Source organism: Felis catus, chromosome E1, assembly GCF_018350175.1.
Source record: "Felis catus isolate Fca126 chromosome E1, F.catus_Fca126_mat1.0, whole genome shotgun sequence".
Taxonomy (NCBI): Eukaryota; Metazoa; Chordata; class Mammalia; order Carnivora; family Felidae; genus Felis; species Felis catus.
In genome coordinates, this window is record NC_058381.1 from 23,076,892 (window position 1) to 23,097,150 (window position 20,259).

The following is a 20,259-nucleotide window of genomic DNA, read 5'->3' on the forward strand; positions in this document are numbered from 1 at the left end:
CTGGCCTATAGGGAACAAAGAAAGGCCAGAGTAATTGGAAAGGTTTGGTTTCAGACATCCAGTACGAAAGGGAAATGGTTTTTCAAAAAAAAAAAAGAAAAAGAAGTTTGGATGACTGATGGTTTTAGTCTGGCCTGCCAAAATAAAAGATCCCCCTACATCCAGATTGGAGTTCTGAACCCTTACTGCACCTTAGTGTACATTTATGATCTTGCCAAGGAAGAGATGTCTGGCCTTTCTCCCAGTGGGGCTGTGTCCTCTGCTGTAGCCTGGCACAATTTCTCAGAGCAAATTCAGTTTTGATCAATTCTGCCATGGCTTCATGCCAGTTCCTCACTGCCTTGGGTGCTCCAAATACCAGCGGATTGGTTTTTCAGTGACATACTGCCTTATGGCAGCACAGCATATGGAGTGGAAGGAAAAACAGCCACTTTTGTTTTCTTCAGGAGGCCAAGGCCATCATTTTCCCACACTAAATCACTGCTAATCTGCAAGACCACTTCCTGCAACTAATCCTTTCTAGCTTTTCCTCTGCATCCACCCCAAAGTCTGGAGTGGCCTGGCCTTTACATTTCCCTCCAGTCCTGAGGGCTCTATTAACAGTATGTTTCCAGGTTTAGTGCCTTCTGATTCAACACCCTGGGTCTAGCTGGGAGCTAAAAATACCATCCTTTCCAGCTGATCTGCCCTAATCACAATAGCACCAACACTTTAAATAGCTTTTCTGTGCCAGAGTAGACATTTGACAGATGGAACTAACACTCTGAGGGCTACAGGAAGTCACAGGCTTAAAGGACTTAGCAACCTGGCCTTCAGCCTTCACTTTTGCTCTTCCATTTCTTTCCATAGAAAATAAACAGGAAACCCTCTTCCCTTCCTAAGCCTTAAAAATTATAATCGGATCTTAATAGAAAGGTATATATGATAAGGGGCTTGTGGGACCACTAGTTGTGTAAATACTAGAAAATGTTAAATCACGAAGGCACTAATGTATGGGTTTCCCTGCTTCCTAGCACTTGTCATCTCTCCTGGTGTCAAGAGTTTGCATGAATCTGTTCTGCAGCTTACCATTAGCTACATGTCAGGGTTAGTGTATGTCTGGGATCACTATCTTAATTGCACAAGAACTAGTTGCAATGCTTCGAGAAAGGAGCCTTTCTGGCAAGCAGTCTACAAACCTGTTTTTTTTAATTGTTTATTATATTTTTAAAAGCTCAGCGGCATATTGTATCTGTATTCACTAGTTAGGCACTACAGTAGGGGACAGATCTTTCTTCTGGTGGGATACTTAGGTAGGGGTGAGTTCTGTTTCTCTGTTTTGTTGTCGCTCTCCCTGTCCTTTGGAACATGTCAGAAATGGAAATGCTTCACTGGCCATCACTTAAGTAGAGTTTGGTTGCTCAAATGGTAAAATGTGTTTTTTTCAGCAGTCGTAGTAGTTTGGGACTCAGTTGGCCCCAAATGTAAATTTCCCCTTCCCACTCTCAAATATAAGTACCATCTCCACTCTTCCTGGTGCTGGAAGAGATGTGACCTTAGCTAAAGTAGGAAAATGAAGACCATATCCACACCTCCTCAGATTTTAGGCCCCAGACCCAGCCAACTTTGGGGAAGAAGACAAATGAACAAGAAGAAACCACATCTGAAAGCAAGTATAAACCTATTTGATATCTTTTTTAGTCGGTCCTTTAGGGCAGATCTCCTTGTCTTTACAACCCCTCCTAACATTCTCAGACTCTCAGAGTGGTGGTAAGATTACATCTTATTTCCCAGAAGTTCAGGTGTGTTAACACACACACACACACACACACACACACACACACACACACACACACACATAAATGATACCTTGTCAAGAAATGTATCCCAGTCTGGCTGGGAAGCCTCTTCACATCTGGCTCCCATTGCTATTCTTTTTTTTTTTTTTTTTTTTAACATGTATTTATTTTTGAGAGACAGAGAGAGACAGAGCATGAGCCAGGGAGGGGCAGAGAGAGAGGAGACACAATCCAAAGCAGGCTGCAGGCTCTGAGAAAGCTGTCAGCACAGAGCCTGATGCGGGGCTCGAACCCACAAACTGTGAGATCATGACCTGAGCCGAAGTCGGATGCTCAACCGACTGAGCCACCCAGGCGCCCCTCCCGTTGCTATTCTTAATAAGTACATTTAGTACAGCCCGATTATTCTTTCCTCTATCTGTCTTCAAGCTCAAACCTAATATGTAAGATTTATAAAACTTGACTCACGCATACCTATGTTCTAAACCCCTCCCTGCAGTTGGTCTTCTGGTAGAAATTATAAAATTATATACAGCCATTCAGTAGGAGCAGAGCCAGGTTTCTGGCCAGAATGTTTCCTAAATGTATTAACGTTACCTTCATTCAACTTGTTTATTCTGCCTGGCTGTTTGCCACATTTTTTAATTCTGGAAGGCTGAGTGTGTTTGTGTATTTGTGTGCTTCCATTTCTTACCCTGTCATCTCTTACGTAAGTGGTGAAATCATGAGAAGTCTGTAGGAACCTGGGCCTTGCTATATATACAGTCTAGAACACATTTTTGCCCATGCAGCAAAGTGCCTCTTCAGTAAAAGCTCCTGTGTGTGTTTTCTGTTTCCTTGGAAATGGGCAAGAGCCTTGAAAGTTAGGAATAGCTTTTACAACTTAAAACAAGCCCCCCTGTCTTAAAACAGGACATTTCTGTCAAAATACATTAGCCAAACTCCAGCTGGTGATGTTGCCTAGCAACTCAGTGTAAGCTGCAAGAGCCCTTCATTATGGGAACCAAGGTGGCAGAACTGCCTGACCCTCAAGAAGGTGATTAAAAAGCACGTTGAGGCCCCCTCCTCCAACAGTATTGCACATAATTACCATGAGATACACTTTTTAGCTCCCCAGAGGTAGCCGGTTCTTAAGTTATAACTGCTCTGCTTGGTGTTAGTGAAAACTTGGAGGTAAAAGGGGAAGAGTTAAGTAACAGCTAAATATGGTGCAAATGTTTAATGAATGGGCTTTAATGCCTCCTTCGCTGAGCTCTCATTGGTTTGAATGTGGGAGAAAGACATGAGAGTAAGAACTACTTCCAAGATTAGCCCACATCTAAGTAGGTGGTTTTTAATGCCTATGGCAGTGTGTGTGTGTGTGTGTGTGTGTGTGTGTGTGTGTGTGTGTGTGTGTGTGTAAATCGGCCTCTCTAGCACCAGTCAGAGGCTCATTCGCCGGTATTGATGGCAAGTACCCATTGTGCCCCAGGTACCATGGGACAATGATGAGAAACTCCAGGATCCCTGTGCTCAGAGAGCTTCTTCTCTAGGGAGAGCAGAGAGGCCAGCCATCATTGCATTTTTTTCCTAGAGAGCACAACAGAATAGGACAGATGTTTATGTGGAGAATTCCTGAAGTCAGCATGAGTAATTTGAATTCTCATCAGAAACAAACGTAATAAACTCTCAACAAAGAAGCAGCATTTATTCGTCTCTGTTCTTAGGAGTTTCTTTCTCTGATGCTTCACCATCTCTCCTTTTGGCAGTCAGAGAACAAGGAGACTGAAATGACCTTTAATTCTGGACCTTCATGTCTCTGGGATGTGGCAGTCACAGGAAAGACCACAAACACCAACCAGGTCTTACCCTGGGCCGGGGGCCACAGATGCCTCTGCTGTGCTGAGCAGCCACAGTCCCGGGTATAGGGCCAGGCGGCCGTCCTCTTAGCATGACTTCAGTCTTTCTCACAGTCTTTGGTTGAGACTTTTTCTTTATTAATTTGGAGGCATGGTATTATGATATAATTGGAGGCTTGAGAAATCATTTGCCGGCTTAAAAAAAAAATTCTGAAACATCCAGGTTAATACATTTGACTTGCAGGATTTCTACAACTCTGGGCCCTTTTCTGATCCTGGCAGTTGAGGCCAGAGTGGCTCACAGTGAAGTAGTAGCGATTTGGGAAGTAAGTGTGGATTTGATCATCAGTCTGTGTATCCCTGTAGATCTGGGATCAGTGTTCCAGAAGTGGATACCAACATGGCAGGCACTATAGCAGTACCTTTACACCTGCTGCTGTCTTTGTCCTCTTCAGAGCGTTTTTATCCGTCCAGCCCCTAGTTTCAGATTACCAACTCTCTGACCCACCATAATCTCCACAGGTAATCTTTACACTAATGTTTAGGTGCACCTTACTCTGTTTTTCTCTCCTGGAATCTGTTAGGCACTTCAAGAGCCTCTTCCTCACGCACTGCTGTTGTGGGTGAAGGGCTTTCTGAAATGTGTGCCTGCGTGAGTATGACCGTGCTTCTCAGGAGACTATACGTGTGGCTCATGAGGATGTCAGAAAAGTTAGCATGCATTTGTTATTTTAACTGAAGGTTAACATTTTGAATTTTTAATCTGTGTTTCTAGACACTGTTTCCAGCAAATTGCAAAACAACAACGTTTATACTATTGCCAAGAGGAATGTGGAAGGGCAGGACATGCTGTACCAATCCCTGAAGCTCACTAATGGCATTTGGATTTTGGCTGAGCTACGTATCCAGCCAGGAAACCCAAATTATACGGTAAGGCCTTTCTCAAAATAGGTGAGATGGGTTCAAGGAGGGAGGTAAGAGCCCTTTCATTTCTTCTTAGCACCACGGAAAGACCTGGAGGAGGTGCTGCAGACCCCAGACATCCAAAACAAGCAGTCAGTCAAGAAGCCCTCATTCACCTCGTTGGAGGACCTTGTCTCTTCAGTGTCTGTCTGCCCCATCCAGTAGGCACGGTGGCTCTGGCAGCAGGGAGTGTGTGGACTTGCTCTGGAACGTGCAGGGTTCCTCACGATACTTCTCTAGCATTTCTGTGCATGTGGTGCTGTCACAAGCTGCTAAGAGGGCTGTTTACATAGCTCATTTCAAGAAGGCCTTCTTTCCTGCCCTTGGAGTTCATGACTTAAGACTGTCAGAGTCATAGACACATGAGCCTTATAAGCCTTTGTTTTCACAGCACCGTGTGTCCTGAAATGCCCGCTGAGAAAGGTGAGGCGAAACTGGGGCACACCTTTGGAAGACTGCAAGGGGACTTTAGTTTGGAAAACTCCTTTGGTTCCATAACTGGACTAAAATTAAAATTCTGGCAGTATTTTTAGAGCAGGAGTGATTGCCTTGAACAACAAAGACTGACCCCTCAGGCACTGGACATTGTTTGCTGTTATGACATGTGATCTCCCAACAGGATGCTGCTTGTCATCTGCATTTTGTAAAATGAAAGCTCCTGGGATGGGGAAAATATCTTAATCTTATGTTGTCTTTGAGGTTTCTGTAGGCTGTTTTGAAGGAAGGGACAGGAAAGTGACAGAAGAGAATATGGTTCAATACTGAATAGGAGATTAAGAGGCCATTTTAGCCACTGAGTGAGAAAAGTCTGTGACCGCACTCCTTAATTTTAACAGCCAAGTCTGTTTTCATTAGCATACATCAAGGGAATAGCACCACCCGGAACTGAGAATTCTTGTGTTTTCCCTACTAGTTCCCTCCTTTGAAGCAGCTGGAAGCACACGTGTGTTACTGTCTGTGTGTGTGTGTGTGTGTGTGTGTGTGTGCGCGCACGCGTGTGCATGCACGCACGCACACACGCACGCACACACTCCTCAGTTCTATCAAGCTAGATTTTTGTGAGTGGGAAACTTCAGGCTTCCTCCATGAACTAGACACTCCTTCCACCCACCTTCTCCTCCACCAGTCTCATCTTTTTTGGAAAGAAACTACCCCATCGTTTACTTTGAGTTCCCTAAGAAAGGAAAAAACCCTTCTGTGCTGTTGCTGAAAGGGCAGGTCTAAACTGTCGAATCGGGTCTTGTAAAATAACTCTATTTTCTTCCTTAGAAATGTGCTCTTAAGAGAGGGGCGCCTAGGTGGCTCAGTTGGTTAAGCGTCTGACTTGATTTCAGCTCAGGTCATGATCTCCTGGTTCGTGGGATTAAGTCCCACATGGGGCTGTGTGCTGACATTGCAGAGCCTGCTTGGGATTCTGTCTCTTCCTGTCTCTGTCTGCCCCTCCCCTGCTCTCACTCAGTCTCTCAAAACAAATAACTAAGCATTGAAAAATAATAATGTGCTCAGAGAGAGAGTGTGTGTTTTGTTTATCTATTTTATTGTGTACAGGCTTTCATCTCAGCTATGTTAAAGAAGCGTGGTCACTCCTTGTTTGCAGATAAGGAAACCAAAGTTAAGAGTGTTTATCAACTTGTCCAAGATCATGTAATTTGTAGGTAGTTGTGTTATGCTTAGAATTCAGGTTATATCTTGACCCTTACACCATCTTCACTGTGAGGATAGTGAGAATTTGGAGAAGGACCTCTTAATGTCACTGTCTTAAACATTGCTTGTTTAAAATTTTCTAACTTTTTTATTTTGAAATAAGTTGAGACTGACAAACTGTGAAAACGGTACTGGGTTCCCACATGTCTTTCACCCAGTTTTCCCTATTGGTAACATCTTATATGCCCATAGTACATTCTCAAACAGGTTATTGATATTGGTACAATACTATTAACTAAACTTAGCCCTTGCTCAGATTTCACCAGGTCATACATTATTCTGTTACTGTTGATGGGGGTGGTTGGCAAGTGTACAGCACTGTGCACTCTTACTACATGTGTGTAGATTGGTATAGTCATCACCACAGGCAGGACATCGAACTGTTGTGTCACTGCAAAGAAGTTCCATTCTTGCTCTCCCTTTATAGCCAGATTCTCATCCAGCCCTGTGCCCTGGCAACCACTGATGTTCTCTCCATTACTGTAATTTTGTCATTTTGAGAGTGTACTATAAATTTAAATTCTTAAAATATGAAATCTTTTGACGTTTTGTTTGTTTGTTTGTTTGTTTGTTTTGCTTTTCGGTTAGCACAATACCCTTGACATTCATCCAGGTTGTTAATGTGTAACAGTAGTTTGTTTGTTATGACCAAGTAGTAGTCCACCATATGGATGTACCACTGCTTATCCATTCACCTGTTGAAGGACATTTCCTCCCCTATTTTTTCATTTTAACAGTTTTTATTTAAAGTCATATATAAGATTATTTTATTCCTACATCTTCCCAATTATTTCTTTTTTATATTTGCCCTTTTCCTTTCCTACTTGCAAGATTTGGCTTTATGTTCAAGGATCTTCTTGCGGTCTTTGCAGTTTTAGTCTAGTAATAACCACCTTGCCAGGCTGGATGCCCACATGGACAGTTGTGCCTTTCGCCCTCTCTCGCTGTACTCGTTCAGTGTAGATGACGTATTTCTTCCTGTAAACCTGGACTACGTTGCCAACTTACTGACCTCTGTAGTGCCCTCGCACAACCTGTACTTACTTCCTCATCCTTTTCGATGGGCGTGGATCGAACATTGTACTTCTGTCTCAGCTGTTTGGAAAGAGGGGAAGACAAAATCTTCCTGCAAATGCAGGAGGGTGCATTGACATGCCTTTTACGGTTCTTCCTCCGGTCAGAAGTCACAAAGGGATTGAACTTCGTTTAGGCCACTGGAGCTTCAGCAGTGGCCACAGAAGGGAAGAGCCTCCTATATATATTTTTTAATTTTTAAGATACAGATTTATGTGCGGTTGTAAGAAATAATCCAGTGGGATTTTGTCCTCATTGTGCCTTTTTATAGCCACACCCACCTCCCTTCTTTCCTTGTATTTATAAATGGTAAATTTGTTTATACTTCCTTGCCCTCTTTCCTGTTTTCCATCCATCTGGTGTCTAGGTTCCTTCTGCCCACAGAACAATCCAAATTTTCCATCACAACATGTGACACAGACCTAATCCATTCCCCTAAATGGTGCTGCAGACTTCAAAGTCCCTGGGGTCTGTTTTCTTCCTTCCATCACCCTAACACCTATTACACTATTGATCTGTCTCAGCAAGGTATTAAGGAGGAAGAAAATCTGGTTGAGCCAGTACTGATGCTAGAGGACCGGTGGTCCCTAAGCCTCCTAAGAGGTGGATAAATCACTCCCTCCCCCCTACCCCTTACTGTATTTCATTAGGAAAGATGTTTATCCTGTAAGGATGAGGCCCTGTCACTCTAAGCAGCTACATCTTATCGGGAAAGGTAACTTGTCCCTGGTGAAAAAGTATGTGTTCCAGACTGTAAACCAGAAGTAGATGTGTTAAATCCTTGGCTTAACTTAGGCATAAGAGGCGATTCTTCTTTCCTCAGTGGGTCTGGATGTGTGACATTCCAGAGTGGTTGGTATTAAAGATGTGTCACATAAGTAGGCCAGCAGTTCAAAAGTTAAAACCCTGGTAAGGTCTCTTTTCCCTTAGTAACCATGCAAAACAAGACCCAGAGTCGCACCTTTATTTTATAAGTCAAATTATTTGGTTTTATTAATTGTTTTTTTTAATGTATGTTTCCCTTGTACTTTCTTCAGGATTTAGGAAAATCTTTTTTTTTTTTTTTTTTTTTTAAATTCATTCTAGCTTGTCTTAGTTGGAAAGCAAAAGATAAGTTTAAGCCTAAACCTGACCCTTTGTTAGAGGTTGGCATGGCTTGGAGAGGGGAGTATGATATAAGGAGAGAAAGACTGATTCTTCCTCATCCAACCCCCTCTGCAAAGAGCAGCTGAAACTTAGAGTCCAGGCCTGATCTGTCCATGACTACTCCCCTCTCCCCAGTGCTAGCTTGGCAGATCGGGCTTTTGTAGAGGAAGGCAACATTTCCTTACCAGTCATGAACAACAACAACAAAAAAAGAGTCTCCAAATGGTACATCTTACAAAGGTGTGGAAAAAATATTTTGGGGGAGAGGAACCACCCCTCTGTAGTCTGAGAGTTAACTCCCTTAGGCTGGTCGTCCTCTTTTTAGCTTCCTCTCCTCCTCTTCTGAACCCACATACTTTCCCACGAGAATTTTCCACGACACTGGCAGTGGAGAGGCTGTGGAGGAGGAGGTAGAGAATTGCCTGTATAGTCAGGGAAATGCCTAGAGCTGCAACTTTGACCAAAGTAGGGAGCTGTTTTCTATGCATAATGACATTCTTAAATTAGTCGGGGTTGTTTTTTGGTTTTGGGTTGTTTTTTGTTTTTGTTTTTGTTTTTACATTTGTCAGAATTGCCTTCCTGATTAATGTCAAACAGCAACTTTGAAAGTGCCTTAGAGACCAAATATTAAAGCTGTAAATAAATAGAGCCTCTTTTGATGTTCTTTTGTTTGGCTGGTTTTTGGGTTTTACCTTTTTTTTTTTTTTTTTTTTTTTTTAAAGTAATCTCTATGCCCAAGGTGGGCCTCAAACTCACAACCCTGAGATCAAGAGTCACATGCTCTACTGACTGAGTCAGCCAGGTGCCCTGGTTTTTGCATTTTTTTAATTTGCATTTTTAAACTTTTGAGGATGTACGTTTTTTTCAAGAAATTCAGGGTTGCAACAACATGGATGGAACTAGAGTGTATTAGCCTGAGCAAAATAAGTCAGAGAAAGACAAATACTATCTGATTTCACTCACATATGAAATTTAAGAAACAAAACAGGTGAACCCAGGGGAAGGGAAGGAAAAATAAGATAAAAACAGAGAGGGAGGCAAACCATAAGAGACTTGTAAATACAGAGAACAAACAGGGTTGCTGGAGGGGAGGTGGATGGGGGATGATGGGTTGACTGGGTGATGGGCATTAAGGAGGGCACTTGTTGGGATGAGCACTGTGTGTTATATGTAAGTGATGAATCACTGGATTCTACTCCTGAAACTAATACTACACTGTATGTCAACTAACTTGAGTTTAAATTAAAAAAAAAAAAAAAAAAAAGAAATTCAGGGTTGACCAATATCTTCCTGATATTTTTGCTAAATATATTGTCACCTTTTGTACTATGTGAAATTGCCCAGTGTCTCTGAGAATAAAGACGTAAAGGAATGTAAAATCTCATAGTGCTATATGATTAAAGACAGGTTTTGCTTACATACCCTAATAGATGAAAACAATGGTGTCGGTAATGCAAAAAGCAAATGTTCAATTTTCTGGTTCTAAATGCAATTTGCATGCTTCTGTTATATTACTGTTAATAATATTTTGGTTACTCTGATACAGTCAAGGATTTCAAATCTGAGAGGGAGGGAGAGAGAATCTTCAGCAGGCCCCATGCTCAGCACAGAGTCCGACATGGGGCTCGATCCCATGACCTGAGCCGAAACCAACAGTCAGACGCTCAACCGACTGAGTCACCCAGACGCCCTAATCTGGCTTTAAGTTTTGTGCTTATTGACCCACAAAATGAAAATCTCAGTGTTCAACATTGAAATTGTTTTATTAAAGTTTTTGTTTTAATTTGATGATTGTGAGACTAGAAGAAGAGAAGTGGTAGACGAGTGGCATCAGGAGTGTCTTTGCCTGTTTAGGGAGGCAGCAAATGAGGAAACTGGTGCCGTAAATTGCTGTCTGGTTATACTAAGTCAGTGTCTCTCGGTGTTCACATTTGCCTTCCATAACAGTGTTTTTGCTGTCCTCGGTGTAATACAAAAAGGACTAGTACCTTGGATGTCCCTCTCTTATGCTTTTATTTTGCTTGATCGTACATCTTGAATTGGAACTGAGATAACCATCCTTGTCTGAGTGAGAAACTGGGGCAGGCAGCCAAAATGACCCCAACAAGTTAGACTTTCACCCCTCCCTTTTCATTTGGTAATAATCCCTGTGACCCTTAGCAGAGCGTTGGAGTAGCTGTTCCCCCACAGTCAGAGGTTTTGATGTTTTTAGTATGGATGATTCCTAACCTCACAGACCCACAGAGAATGTAGGTGGAAACACAGCACAAGTTGACATTGATTAAATTGAAATTTTAAAACCCACAGAACTTAACAGAACCTCTCTTGGTTTGGCCTCTCAGTGAAAGAGGCTTTTGTCTCTTTGCATCAGAAAGAGATTTCCTGGGGCGCCTGGGTGGCTCAGTCAGTTAAACACCCGACTTCGGCTCAGGTCATGATCTCACGGTCCGTGGGTTCGAGCCCCGCGTCGGGCTCTGTGCTGAAAGCTCAGAGCCTGGAGCCTGTTTCAGATTCTGTGTCTCCCTCTCTCTCTCTGTCCCTCCCCCATTCATGCTCTGTCTCTCTCTGTCTCAAAAATAAATAAATGTTAAAAAAAAAAAATTAAAAAAAAAAAGAGAGATTTCCTTGAACTGAGTACTGGCTACCTTTCAAGCCAATGCCAACCTCCATGCTAATCCTCTTCTCCTTTTCTTCCTAACAGCTGTCGCTGAAGTGCAGAGCTCCTGAAGTCTCTCAGTACATCTATCAGGTCTACGACAGCATTTTGAAAAACTAATAGACTGGTCCGGCGCCCTCCGGCCATCCTGTGATTGGTGCAAGCCAAGAACTCTTAACTGGAAGAAATTGTATTGCCGTGTAGAATCTGAACCCAAACACACTGAGGCCACCCACCAAGGTAGTGACTAGTCTAACCTGTGCTAACATTAGGGCACAACCTGTTGGATAGTTGTAGCTTCCTGTGAACATTTGTAACCACTGCTTCGATCACTTCCCTCCTCTTGCCACTCGCCGCCGCTATCTGTCCTTACTTGTGAGCTTCTCCATAGTGTGCCAGTGGCTGGCATTTTTGAGTGTAGTTTGATATTTTGTAATTGAGAGCTCATTTCAAAAGCAGAAAAAGACAAAAAATATTAAAGCAAGGAAAAGTGTCACTGAAACATAAACTGCACTTTATTGTTTTATATTTTTGTACATATGAGAAATGGAGGGCATAGTGTACCTGGTAGAAAGTGTTAAAACACCTGACTGCCATTAACCACACAGTCCTGGAGGAAGAAATGCAGTTATTTGCACCCCCTGTTAGGGGTTCTCTTATCTGTGGCAACCTTGCCCCTGCTCATTTGGGTTTTCACTTTCTTCTCTCTCCAAAGTCCCTCCCTTTCTTTATGATTTCCCCCCCCCACACCCCTTATTATCATCTCATCTGATTGCTCTGCAGTTGGGAATGGTGGTCTTCCTTGAATGGTGTTTCAGGGTGCGGGAAATAGGGCCTGTTGGCACTAAAGCTGAGAGACGTTAGAGCGTCCTACATTCCTTTCCCTCGATCTAACCCGTTAACACTGATCAAGGAATTTGAGTAGAGATGGGGATCAGGAACCAAACTGTGCTTCCCCCTCTCCCTGCCCTGGATTTAATTTAATTCTCAGCTCCAATTCAGATCTAAAATCCTAGTTTTAGAGTTGAAACAGACTTTAAATAATAACTTATCCAACCCTGTTTTTCCTAAAATGGAAAAAGACAAAGATGTAGACTGCCTGAAGCCTTTTAGCTGTTGAGTCGCAGAGCGGGAGGACTGGGTCTCCTAAATCCCCATCAGTGTTGTTGGAGACTGCAAGAGCCGCTCGCTCATTTTTCTTTCCTCAACGCCTTTCTCTTACCTTTCCTGTCCTGCTTCTTCGTGGCTCTTCTCCTACTCCATGCTGATTTTGGCCCTCCATTCACTGGCATCAGGTGGCAGCAGAGTGTCTCTTCAGTTACCGGAAGGTAAATCCAGATGCCAGAATGAGAGGGTAGCTGAGTGTTCCCACACGTGCTCCTAGAGCCACAGTTCTTGAGGCCAGCAGGGTGGGTGCAGAGATGAAGTGAGCTTAGAGAGGTCGTGGACTCACTCTATCCTTTAACAGTCTGATCTGCCCTTTACTTATGTTAATTAGGCCCCACAGGCAGTTGACACCACCTCAGAGGGTCAGTCAGTTCCTGTCATCTCTCCCAAGACTGGGAGATACGAAATCCCCTAACACGTTGGGCGTGTTTTGTCCAAGAGTGCTTTGTGCCCAAAGCACCAACTCTTTAGTAGCTGTGTTCACACTATTACATCTGTGGGCACTTGTCACACTGCCTGGTGCCCAGTGCTCAGGGTGCGGGAACAAGACCGCTCTTCTCCGATGCCCTGTTCAAGTCAGAGGCACTTTGGGGCCCAAAGACCTCATGTTGAACTCAGACCTCAGAGTGAGTCCAAGGGGAGAAATCCTAGAAAACAGCAGAAACTACCCTACAGCCTGTCATGTCTGAAGTGACCCTGATTCATACGAGGTACAAAGCTTTGGGGGGGTGGGTCCCCCAAAGCAATTTCCTAAACCTTGAGACTCTCCAAGAGAAGAATTACTGGGGTCGGGGGCCCTTGTCCTGCACTCACCACCCAAGGCACGTGGAGGATAGGAAGTAGCACAGGGGATGTATGTGGGAGGTGGGTAGGTTGGCTGTGTGTCAGGTGGAAAAGCAGGTCGATTAGTTTCCTTGTTGGGAGATCATGGAGTCGGATGTACACAGGCAGTGAAGAAGGTTCACACTACAAATACCAAGTTCTTATCTCAGAGCAAACCGTGGTTGCACAGGGAAATGTACGTGTCAGCTAAACAGACAGCACACAGTTTTATACCAGAGTATGTCCCTCTGCCTCTGAAACGAGGCTTCTCTCACCTTCCCCAGCAGTGGTGGGTAACAGCTGCTGTTCTCAGCTCACCTGACTGGGCCAATCCCGGAATCCTTCGCTCCTTGGGGAGGCTGCCTCCTGTCGCAGCCCCGAGCGTTCAGGGAGGGATCCTGCTCCGTGGAAGAGGACCTCTCTCCTGAAGAGACAGACTGTCGCCTCCACTGCAGCTTCCCTTTTGGCCCGTGTCAAGCTCGGCCGAATCGGGGAAACGGAGTGGAGCTTGCCCTCCATTCTCCTCTCCTCTGCCTCCGTATGTCTTTGTAACATCAGCTGGTATCCTACAGAGGGCAGGGAAGCACACACACACCCAGAACTCTTGCTGGTCAGAGATTCCCTGAGTGTCTGTCCTCGCCCGAGCCTGTTTCGTGTGTCTGTGTTGTGGAGAGCAGTTGGGAGTGGGAGGGGAAATGTTGCCCTAAGAATGCTTATCATTCTTTGGTTATTGGGATCTGTTCTTGGGGAGGGTGGGGGTGGGGGGAAGCTTGACCTTGTGTCTTCGTCAATAAACTCATTTACACAAAATGAAGTTTGTGGTGTGGACTTTGTTCCCAGAACCGACCCTCTAGGATGCAACACTGCTGGCCAGGAGAGGGATGGAGCACTAATAAGCATACTGTTAGAACTTTTCTTTTGGCTGCCTAACCGTCCCAGGGATTTAGTCAGATGAAATTAAGACTACGTAAGGAAGAAGCCTGTATCTCACGGAGGCTCCTGTTAACCAAGCCCCCTGTCACCACCAGCACCATGGCCAGGAAGTGCTCACAGGAGCTAGTCTGTATCCCCTGGCAGGTTCTCTGCTAGGGCCCCAGGCAGATGGTCCCAGGGACAGCCAGCCAGCCAGCCAAGGCACAGGGGCAGAAGCAGCACAGCAGAGCTACTCACCAGCTTCCTGTCACCCAGGACGACTCCTCTCGATGTATAAGCGCCACTGGGACCTGAACTCAGGGCCGGCGTGTTCCCAAGTGAAAAGAATTCATGCTTCAAAGCAAGCTTCCCCAGGAGTTCAAGTCCAGTCACGGGCATTTGTGTCACAGGGAGCACAAGACCCAGGTGTTGTCAAGATAGAGGCCCTAGATCGTGATGAGCAACAGCCTCTGAAGTCTTCTAACCTGAAGCTCAGTAAAGAGGCTGAGGGATCCAGCGCCAAGGTGCCCTGAGCCTCTCACCACTAGAGCGAATGTAGAGAAGCTGCTTAGCACTTAGGCGTTGGGACTTGGATGTCCCAACTCCATGAGTGAACTGCCTTTGGCAGCCAGCAACTTTTGGGTTGTCACCTTGTTGCTGGCTTGCAGTTAGCCCAAGCTGTAACAGGAATAACACTTGGGAAGCAGTGGGGTCAGGATGGTCTTTGTTGATGTTCAAGGCCAAAGAAATGAAGAGGGATGGGCTATGCTGAGATCTATCTGGATTTACCAACTAAGAATGATACCAGGTTGGGCAAAGAAAATCTTTAGGGCAGAGGGTTTCAACTCTTCGCCCCCGCCCCCGCCAAAACTCTATTTTTAAGTAATCTCTCTACCCAACATGGGGCTCGAACCCACAACCCTGAGACCAAGAGTTGCATGCTGCACCGACTGAGCAAGCCAGGTGTCCCCAGAGGCTCTCAAGTCTGGTGTGCACATTGACACCACGTCTCGGGTTTCAAAAACCGATGATTCTGCTCAGCCAGGCTGGCGTGCAGCCCTGGGGAAATCTGCATTTTTAAAGGACTCCAGTGTTTCTAATGTGCAGCTCCAGAAAGACACACCTGTTTGTCTACTTTTAAAGGGATACAGGTGACAAACGGTAAAGCACTGGGACGGCATGGGGGGGGGAGGGGGGGGAGTCGGTAATCAGGGAAACAGGTGAAGGGGATTAAGAGGTGCAAACTTCAGGTTTATAAAAAGCCACGAGGACGAACCGCATAGGGCGTTGTAGTCGATAACGTAAAAAATTTGCATGGTAGCTACACATACTGTGGTGTCATCTCATTAATGTATGTAATTGCAAAATCACTGTGTTGTACACCTGAAACAAATATGTCGCATGTCAGCTATACTTCAGTTTTATTTATTTATTTTTTTTAACGTTTATTTATTTTTGAGACAGAGACAGAGCATGAACAGGGGAGGGTCAGAGAGAGGGAGACAGAATCTGAAACAGGCTCCAGGCTCTGAGCTTTCAGCACAGAGCCCGACGTGGGGCTCGAACCCACGGACCGTGAGATCATGACCTGAGCCGAAGTCGGATGTTTAACCGACTGAGCCACCCAGGCGCCCCTATACTTCAGTTTTTAAAAATAAGAAAAAAGTGAAGTTGCCAAATAAAATGCCAGTTACCCGGAATCATACTGGGGAAAAAAAAATGGTAAAGTAGTTTCATGCGCATGACACCTGCCTACCCCATGAACCTGGCATTATCCCCATTTTTCAGGTGAGGTGCGACAGAGAGTGGAACAGTTCCACTGAAAGTTCTGTAATAGGCCCTCCAGCCCCTCTACACTCAGCCACCAGGCCAATGGCCGGCCTTGCTAAAACCCCAAGCTACCAGGATATGGAACAATAAGCAGGGCTTGCCGGCCCCAGACTTTGACCTTCGATCCTACCATCCTTCTCAGCCTCCAGAATGGCGACTAGGAAATTCTGAGATACCAGGTACATTGTTTCTGAAGCTAAGAAACAGTTGAGGACTCCCAGAATTGAGTCTTCCTACTCCCACCTCATGCATTGATGCTTTTTCTGATTTTGCTTGGACCCAGATTTCTTTTCCCCGCCACCCCCAGCTCCAGGAGGCAAGAGCCTGTTTATTTTAATACCTGGTGTGGCACTTGGGAAAGATCACACCTCCCCCGTTGTTACCCATTTCTATCTCCTGAGCACTAATCCTAGAATCCCAACCAGCCCCCAGACATGTTATTAGCAACAAGGATGTTTCTTGAAAAGTTTCCGAGTTGGCTGCAAACTTACCATCTCAGTTTTCTCATTTAGCTTTTGCCCTGCCATTCTTGATGCTGCCAACAAGGGGAAGGCTGATTTGGGGGTTGATAGGACGCAGATGGACTTAATCTCCAGAAGAATTGCTTTGAAACGGGACTGCCCCAGCACTCTGGGACCGAGAGAACGGCTCAGGAAACAGGACTGCCCCTGCACTCTGGGACCCAGAGAACGGCTCAGGGCCTTCTCCCACTATATGGGTATTAGAGGAGAATGTTCAAATCCAGCCTTGGGCTTCCCCTCCCTTGTTTCATTCACTTTCCACTTAAGGTCTTAGGCTCCAGGGTCTGGCCAAACAGCCTCTGAAAGCTCAGTGGGGGTTTCAGCTTTGATGGAGGGTTTGGGGGCCTGTGGACTAGGCAGCTCCAGGTCTCTGTTTTTTTGTCCCCCTCGGGTGCCTGGGCCTCAGATGCTGCAAGTGGACCCACGCATCTGCTCCCCCAGAGTCTGTGCTTGCGTCTCAGGTGTCCCCACAGGAGGCCCAAGGTCAGACCCAAGGACAGAGCCTCTCAAATTTTTTCACCAAGGTAACTAATGATAGAGGAGAGTGAGCAGGCCTCTACAGTGTAAGAAGTTCTTAGCCCAAAGTGACTCTCAATAAACTGAAATGACGTAGGGGCACCCGGGTGGTTCAGTCAGTTAAGCGTCCAACTCTTGGTTATGGCTCAAGTCACGACCTCATGGTTCGATTCATGGGTTCGAGCCCCACATAAGTCTCCCCGCTGACAGCATGGAGCCTGCTCAGGATTCTCTCTCTCTCCCTCTCTCTCTGCCCCTCCCCACTCATGCTCTCTCTCTCAAATAAATAAACTTAAAAAAAAATGACTTAGGAGAATCTTAAACGCAGGCATATTTTGCATTTTATATTAATACTATGGCTTCTTGTTTTTTATATAAAAATGTTTTAAATGACCTACCACCGAAGGCAAGTGTGAGGCTCCATGATGGACCTTTGGCTTTGTGTTCCCCTAGTAGGAGGAGCTTCTGAGAAGCCTGGTGCCAGGTTACGAGTATGAGCACTGCACAATTTCTCTTTCTAGTCTACCTTGGGCTAAGATAGAACCAGAATGGAGGTGTTGGCCAGTAGACACAAAGCCTGAGATCTTTGGTCATAGTAAGCATTAACGATTTTGAGATACAACGCGGGGAATGGACAATGCCCCGGACAATTAAGTTAGGAAAAGTGTCACTCTAGGTGACACTGTTAGGACCCCATGGGTCAGTAAAATCTGATTTCTCCCTGGGAATTCTTCCCGAAGGAAGCCATATCCTTCTCAACCCTGTATTTGTTTCTAGCTGCTGCCCTGGCCCTTCTCATACACCACCCCAAACCCCTAGAAGCCCACCTAGAATAAAAGGAAATGCTTTTCCAAGGTGATGTTCGACCTCCCATACGAATGGCTGTATGTCTTTTAAAAAGGCAAGAAAAGGGGGCACCTGGATGGCTCAGTTAAGTGTCTGACTTTGGCTCAGGTCATGATCTCACAGTTCGGTTCATGAGTTTGAGCTCCACATTGGGCTCTCTGCTGTCAGTGCGGAGCCGCTTCGGATCCTCTGTCTCCCTCTCCCTCAAAAATAAATAAACATTAACAAGAATGAAAAGGCAAGAAAAAATAAAGGCTACATGTTGAGACTTCCTACAGGTCAGGCACTGCTGTTAAGAACGCTACACTCTTGGGGCGCCTGGGTGGCGCAGTCGGTTAAGCGTCCGACTTCAGCCAGGTCACGATCTCGCGGTCCGTGAGTTCGAGCCCCGCGTCGGGCTCTGGGCTGATGGCTCGGAGCCTGGAGCCTGTTTCCGATTCTGTGTCTCCCTCTCTCTCTGCCCCTCCCCCGTTCATGCTCTGTCTCTCTCTCTGTCCCAAAAATAAATAAACGTTGAAAAAAAAAAATTAAAGAACGCTACACTCTTGTAAGTCCTTTATGCTGAAAGGACAACTGATCGCATCTCCGCTGCTTTACAAATAAAGCAATAGCTGGGGCGCCTGGGTGGCTTAGTCGGTTAAGCGTCCCTTGGTTTCAACTCAGGTCATGATCTCACGGTTCATGAGTTCGAGCCCTGCATCAGGCTCTGTGCTGACAGTGAGGAGCCTGCTTGGGATTCTCCCTCTCTCCCTCAAAAATAAATAAACTTATTACAAATAACGCAATAGGATTAGGATAGTTCAAGTTACTTGCCTTCAGTTACCATCATGGTCACATAGTCAGTGGAGGGCCAGGATTTAAATCCAGATCTGTCCGATTCTGAGGCCCAGGCTCATAACCGCTACACTTTCTGTCTGGATAGAAGAGAGAGGAGGAGCAATTGGGAACATGCCCAAAATGCAGAGCCCAGAGGGAGGAGGAAACTGGCTCCATGAGGAATCTGGAACGCAGGAGTAATAGGAAGTCTAGAAAGTCTCAGGGGGGCATGCTGGGTCCCAGGGATAAAAACACGGGTGAGCTCTCTGGGCTTCCCCTTCCTCTTCTGCCCTGCAGGCAAGTACAATGTGACTCTGGCCAGGTGGTCACTGCCCTGATTCAAGACCCTTCATTACCTTACCATCCAGCACAGGGCTAGGTCCAAATTCCTTACCCAGCAATCACCACCGCCTTTGAGACCTCACCTCAAGCCCCCTCTCTGCCTCCTCTCGCCAAGCTGCCAGCCCCCTGGGCTCCCTTCTCAAAGCTCTGTACTTGCTCCCATCTTCTCTCATCTGTAGCCCTCCTCTCCCACAACCTCCTCTCACCCTGACGCCCCAAATCCATTTCTTTCAAGGCTCCTTCCTTGAAACTTGCCTCCTCTGACACCTCCACTGACTCCCCTAACTATTTGGTCCCCTCCCAGCCCTCCCTCCAGAACCCTGGCTTTTCACACAGCACATAATTAGTGCTGCTGAGCCAGGTTCTCCCCCTCGGGCGGGGAGGGCCACCCAACTAGAGATCCCCATCTTCTATTCCAAATTTTGCCCTTCAGTAAGACAAGTCACTCCACCCCTCTCAGTCCCCAACTATCCCATCTGTAGAATTGACCTCACATGGGGCACCTGGGTGGCTCAGTCAGTTAAGCAACTGACTTCAGCTCAGGTCATGATCTCACGGCTCGTGGGTTTGAGCCCCGTGCCAGGCTCTGTACCAACAGCTCAGAGCCTGGAGCCTGCTTCAGATTCTGTGTCTCCCTCTCTCTCTGTTCCTCCCCTGCTCGTTCTCTGTCTCTCAAAAATAAATAAACGTTAAGAAAAAAAAATTTTTTTTAAAGAATCGACCTCACAGAATTGTGAGGATTAAGTTTGAGGACGCAGGTAAAACTTAGAGCCCGTTGTCTGGCACACAGGACGCACTCCACAAATGCTAGCTATGATGAATGACACTGTGGCCGCTGGTTTTAGAAAAAATATATAGGTGATTCTGCCTGCATGCAGCCCCTGCAAATGCTGGCATCTCCCGGTGTGGAGAAGAGAGGGGAGCAGTGAGTTGAGGGGAGTGGAGGTCATTCACTGGCAGGAGATACGCTGCGCTCTGCGGCCAGCCTGGTGTGCCCTTCTTGCACTGCTGTGGTGAAGGGCGAGAGTGACCATCCTGCACTCTGTCCTCCAGCGGGACAAGGTGCAGGGCACACAGGTGCGCCCGCCCTGCAGCAGACTGTGGCGTGGGAAGGGTCAGAGGGGGACCTAGAGAGAGCAGCTGGGGTGGACGCGGGGTGGGGGGGGGCGGGAATTGGAGTGAAGGAAGCAAAAAAGCAAAAGGCTCTAGGGCCTCTCTGGCGCCTTCCTCCCACCCCTCCAGGGGAGAAATAAAAACCTGCCAGGGGGAGTCGGGAGGGGGTGCAAGTCTAGAGGCGCAGGGTTCAAGAATTCGTCCAGGGCCGCGCG

General features: G+C 46.0%; 1 protein-coding gene and 1 pseudogene across 4 annotated transcripts in view; one reads left to right on the forward strand and one right to left on the reverse strand.

Annotated features, from left to right (window-relative positions):
* Positions 1 to 11,667, forward strand: part of AP2B1 (adaptor related protein complex 2 subunit beta 1) — a 127,275-nt gene extending 115,608 nt beyond the window's left edge. For all 4 annotated transcript variants that reach the window (XM_023244427.2, XM_023244429.2, XM_023244430.2 and 1 more), the window contains 2 exons: positions 4,392 to 4,546; positions 11,205 to 11,667. In XM_023244427.2, the coding sequence (XP_023100195.1) occupies positions 4,392 to 4,546; positions 11,205 to 11,279 (230 nt within the window). In that variant the 3' untranslated portion in view covers positions 11,280 to 11,667. The remainder of the gene's footprint in view (positions 1 to 4,391; positions 4,547 to 11,204) is intronic.
* On the reverse strand, positions 7,057 to 8,991 carry LOC123382042 (annotated as a pseudogene).
* Positions 11,668 to 20,259: the final 8,592 nt, after the last annotated feature.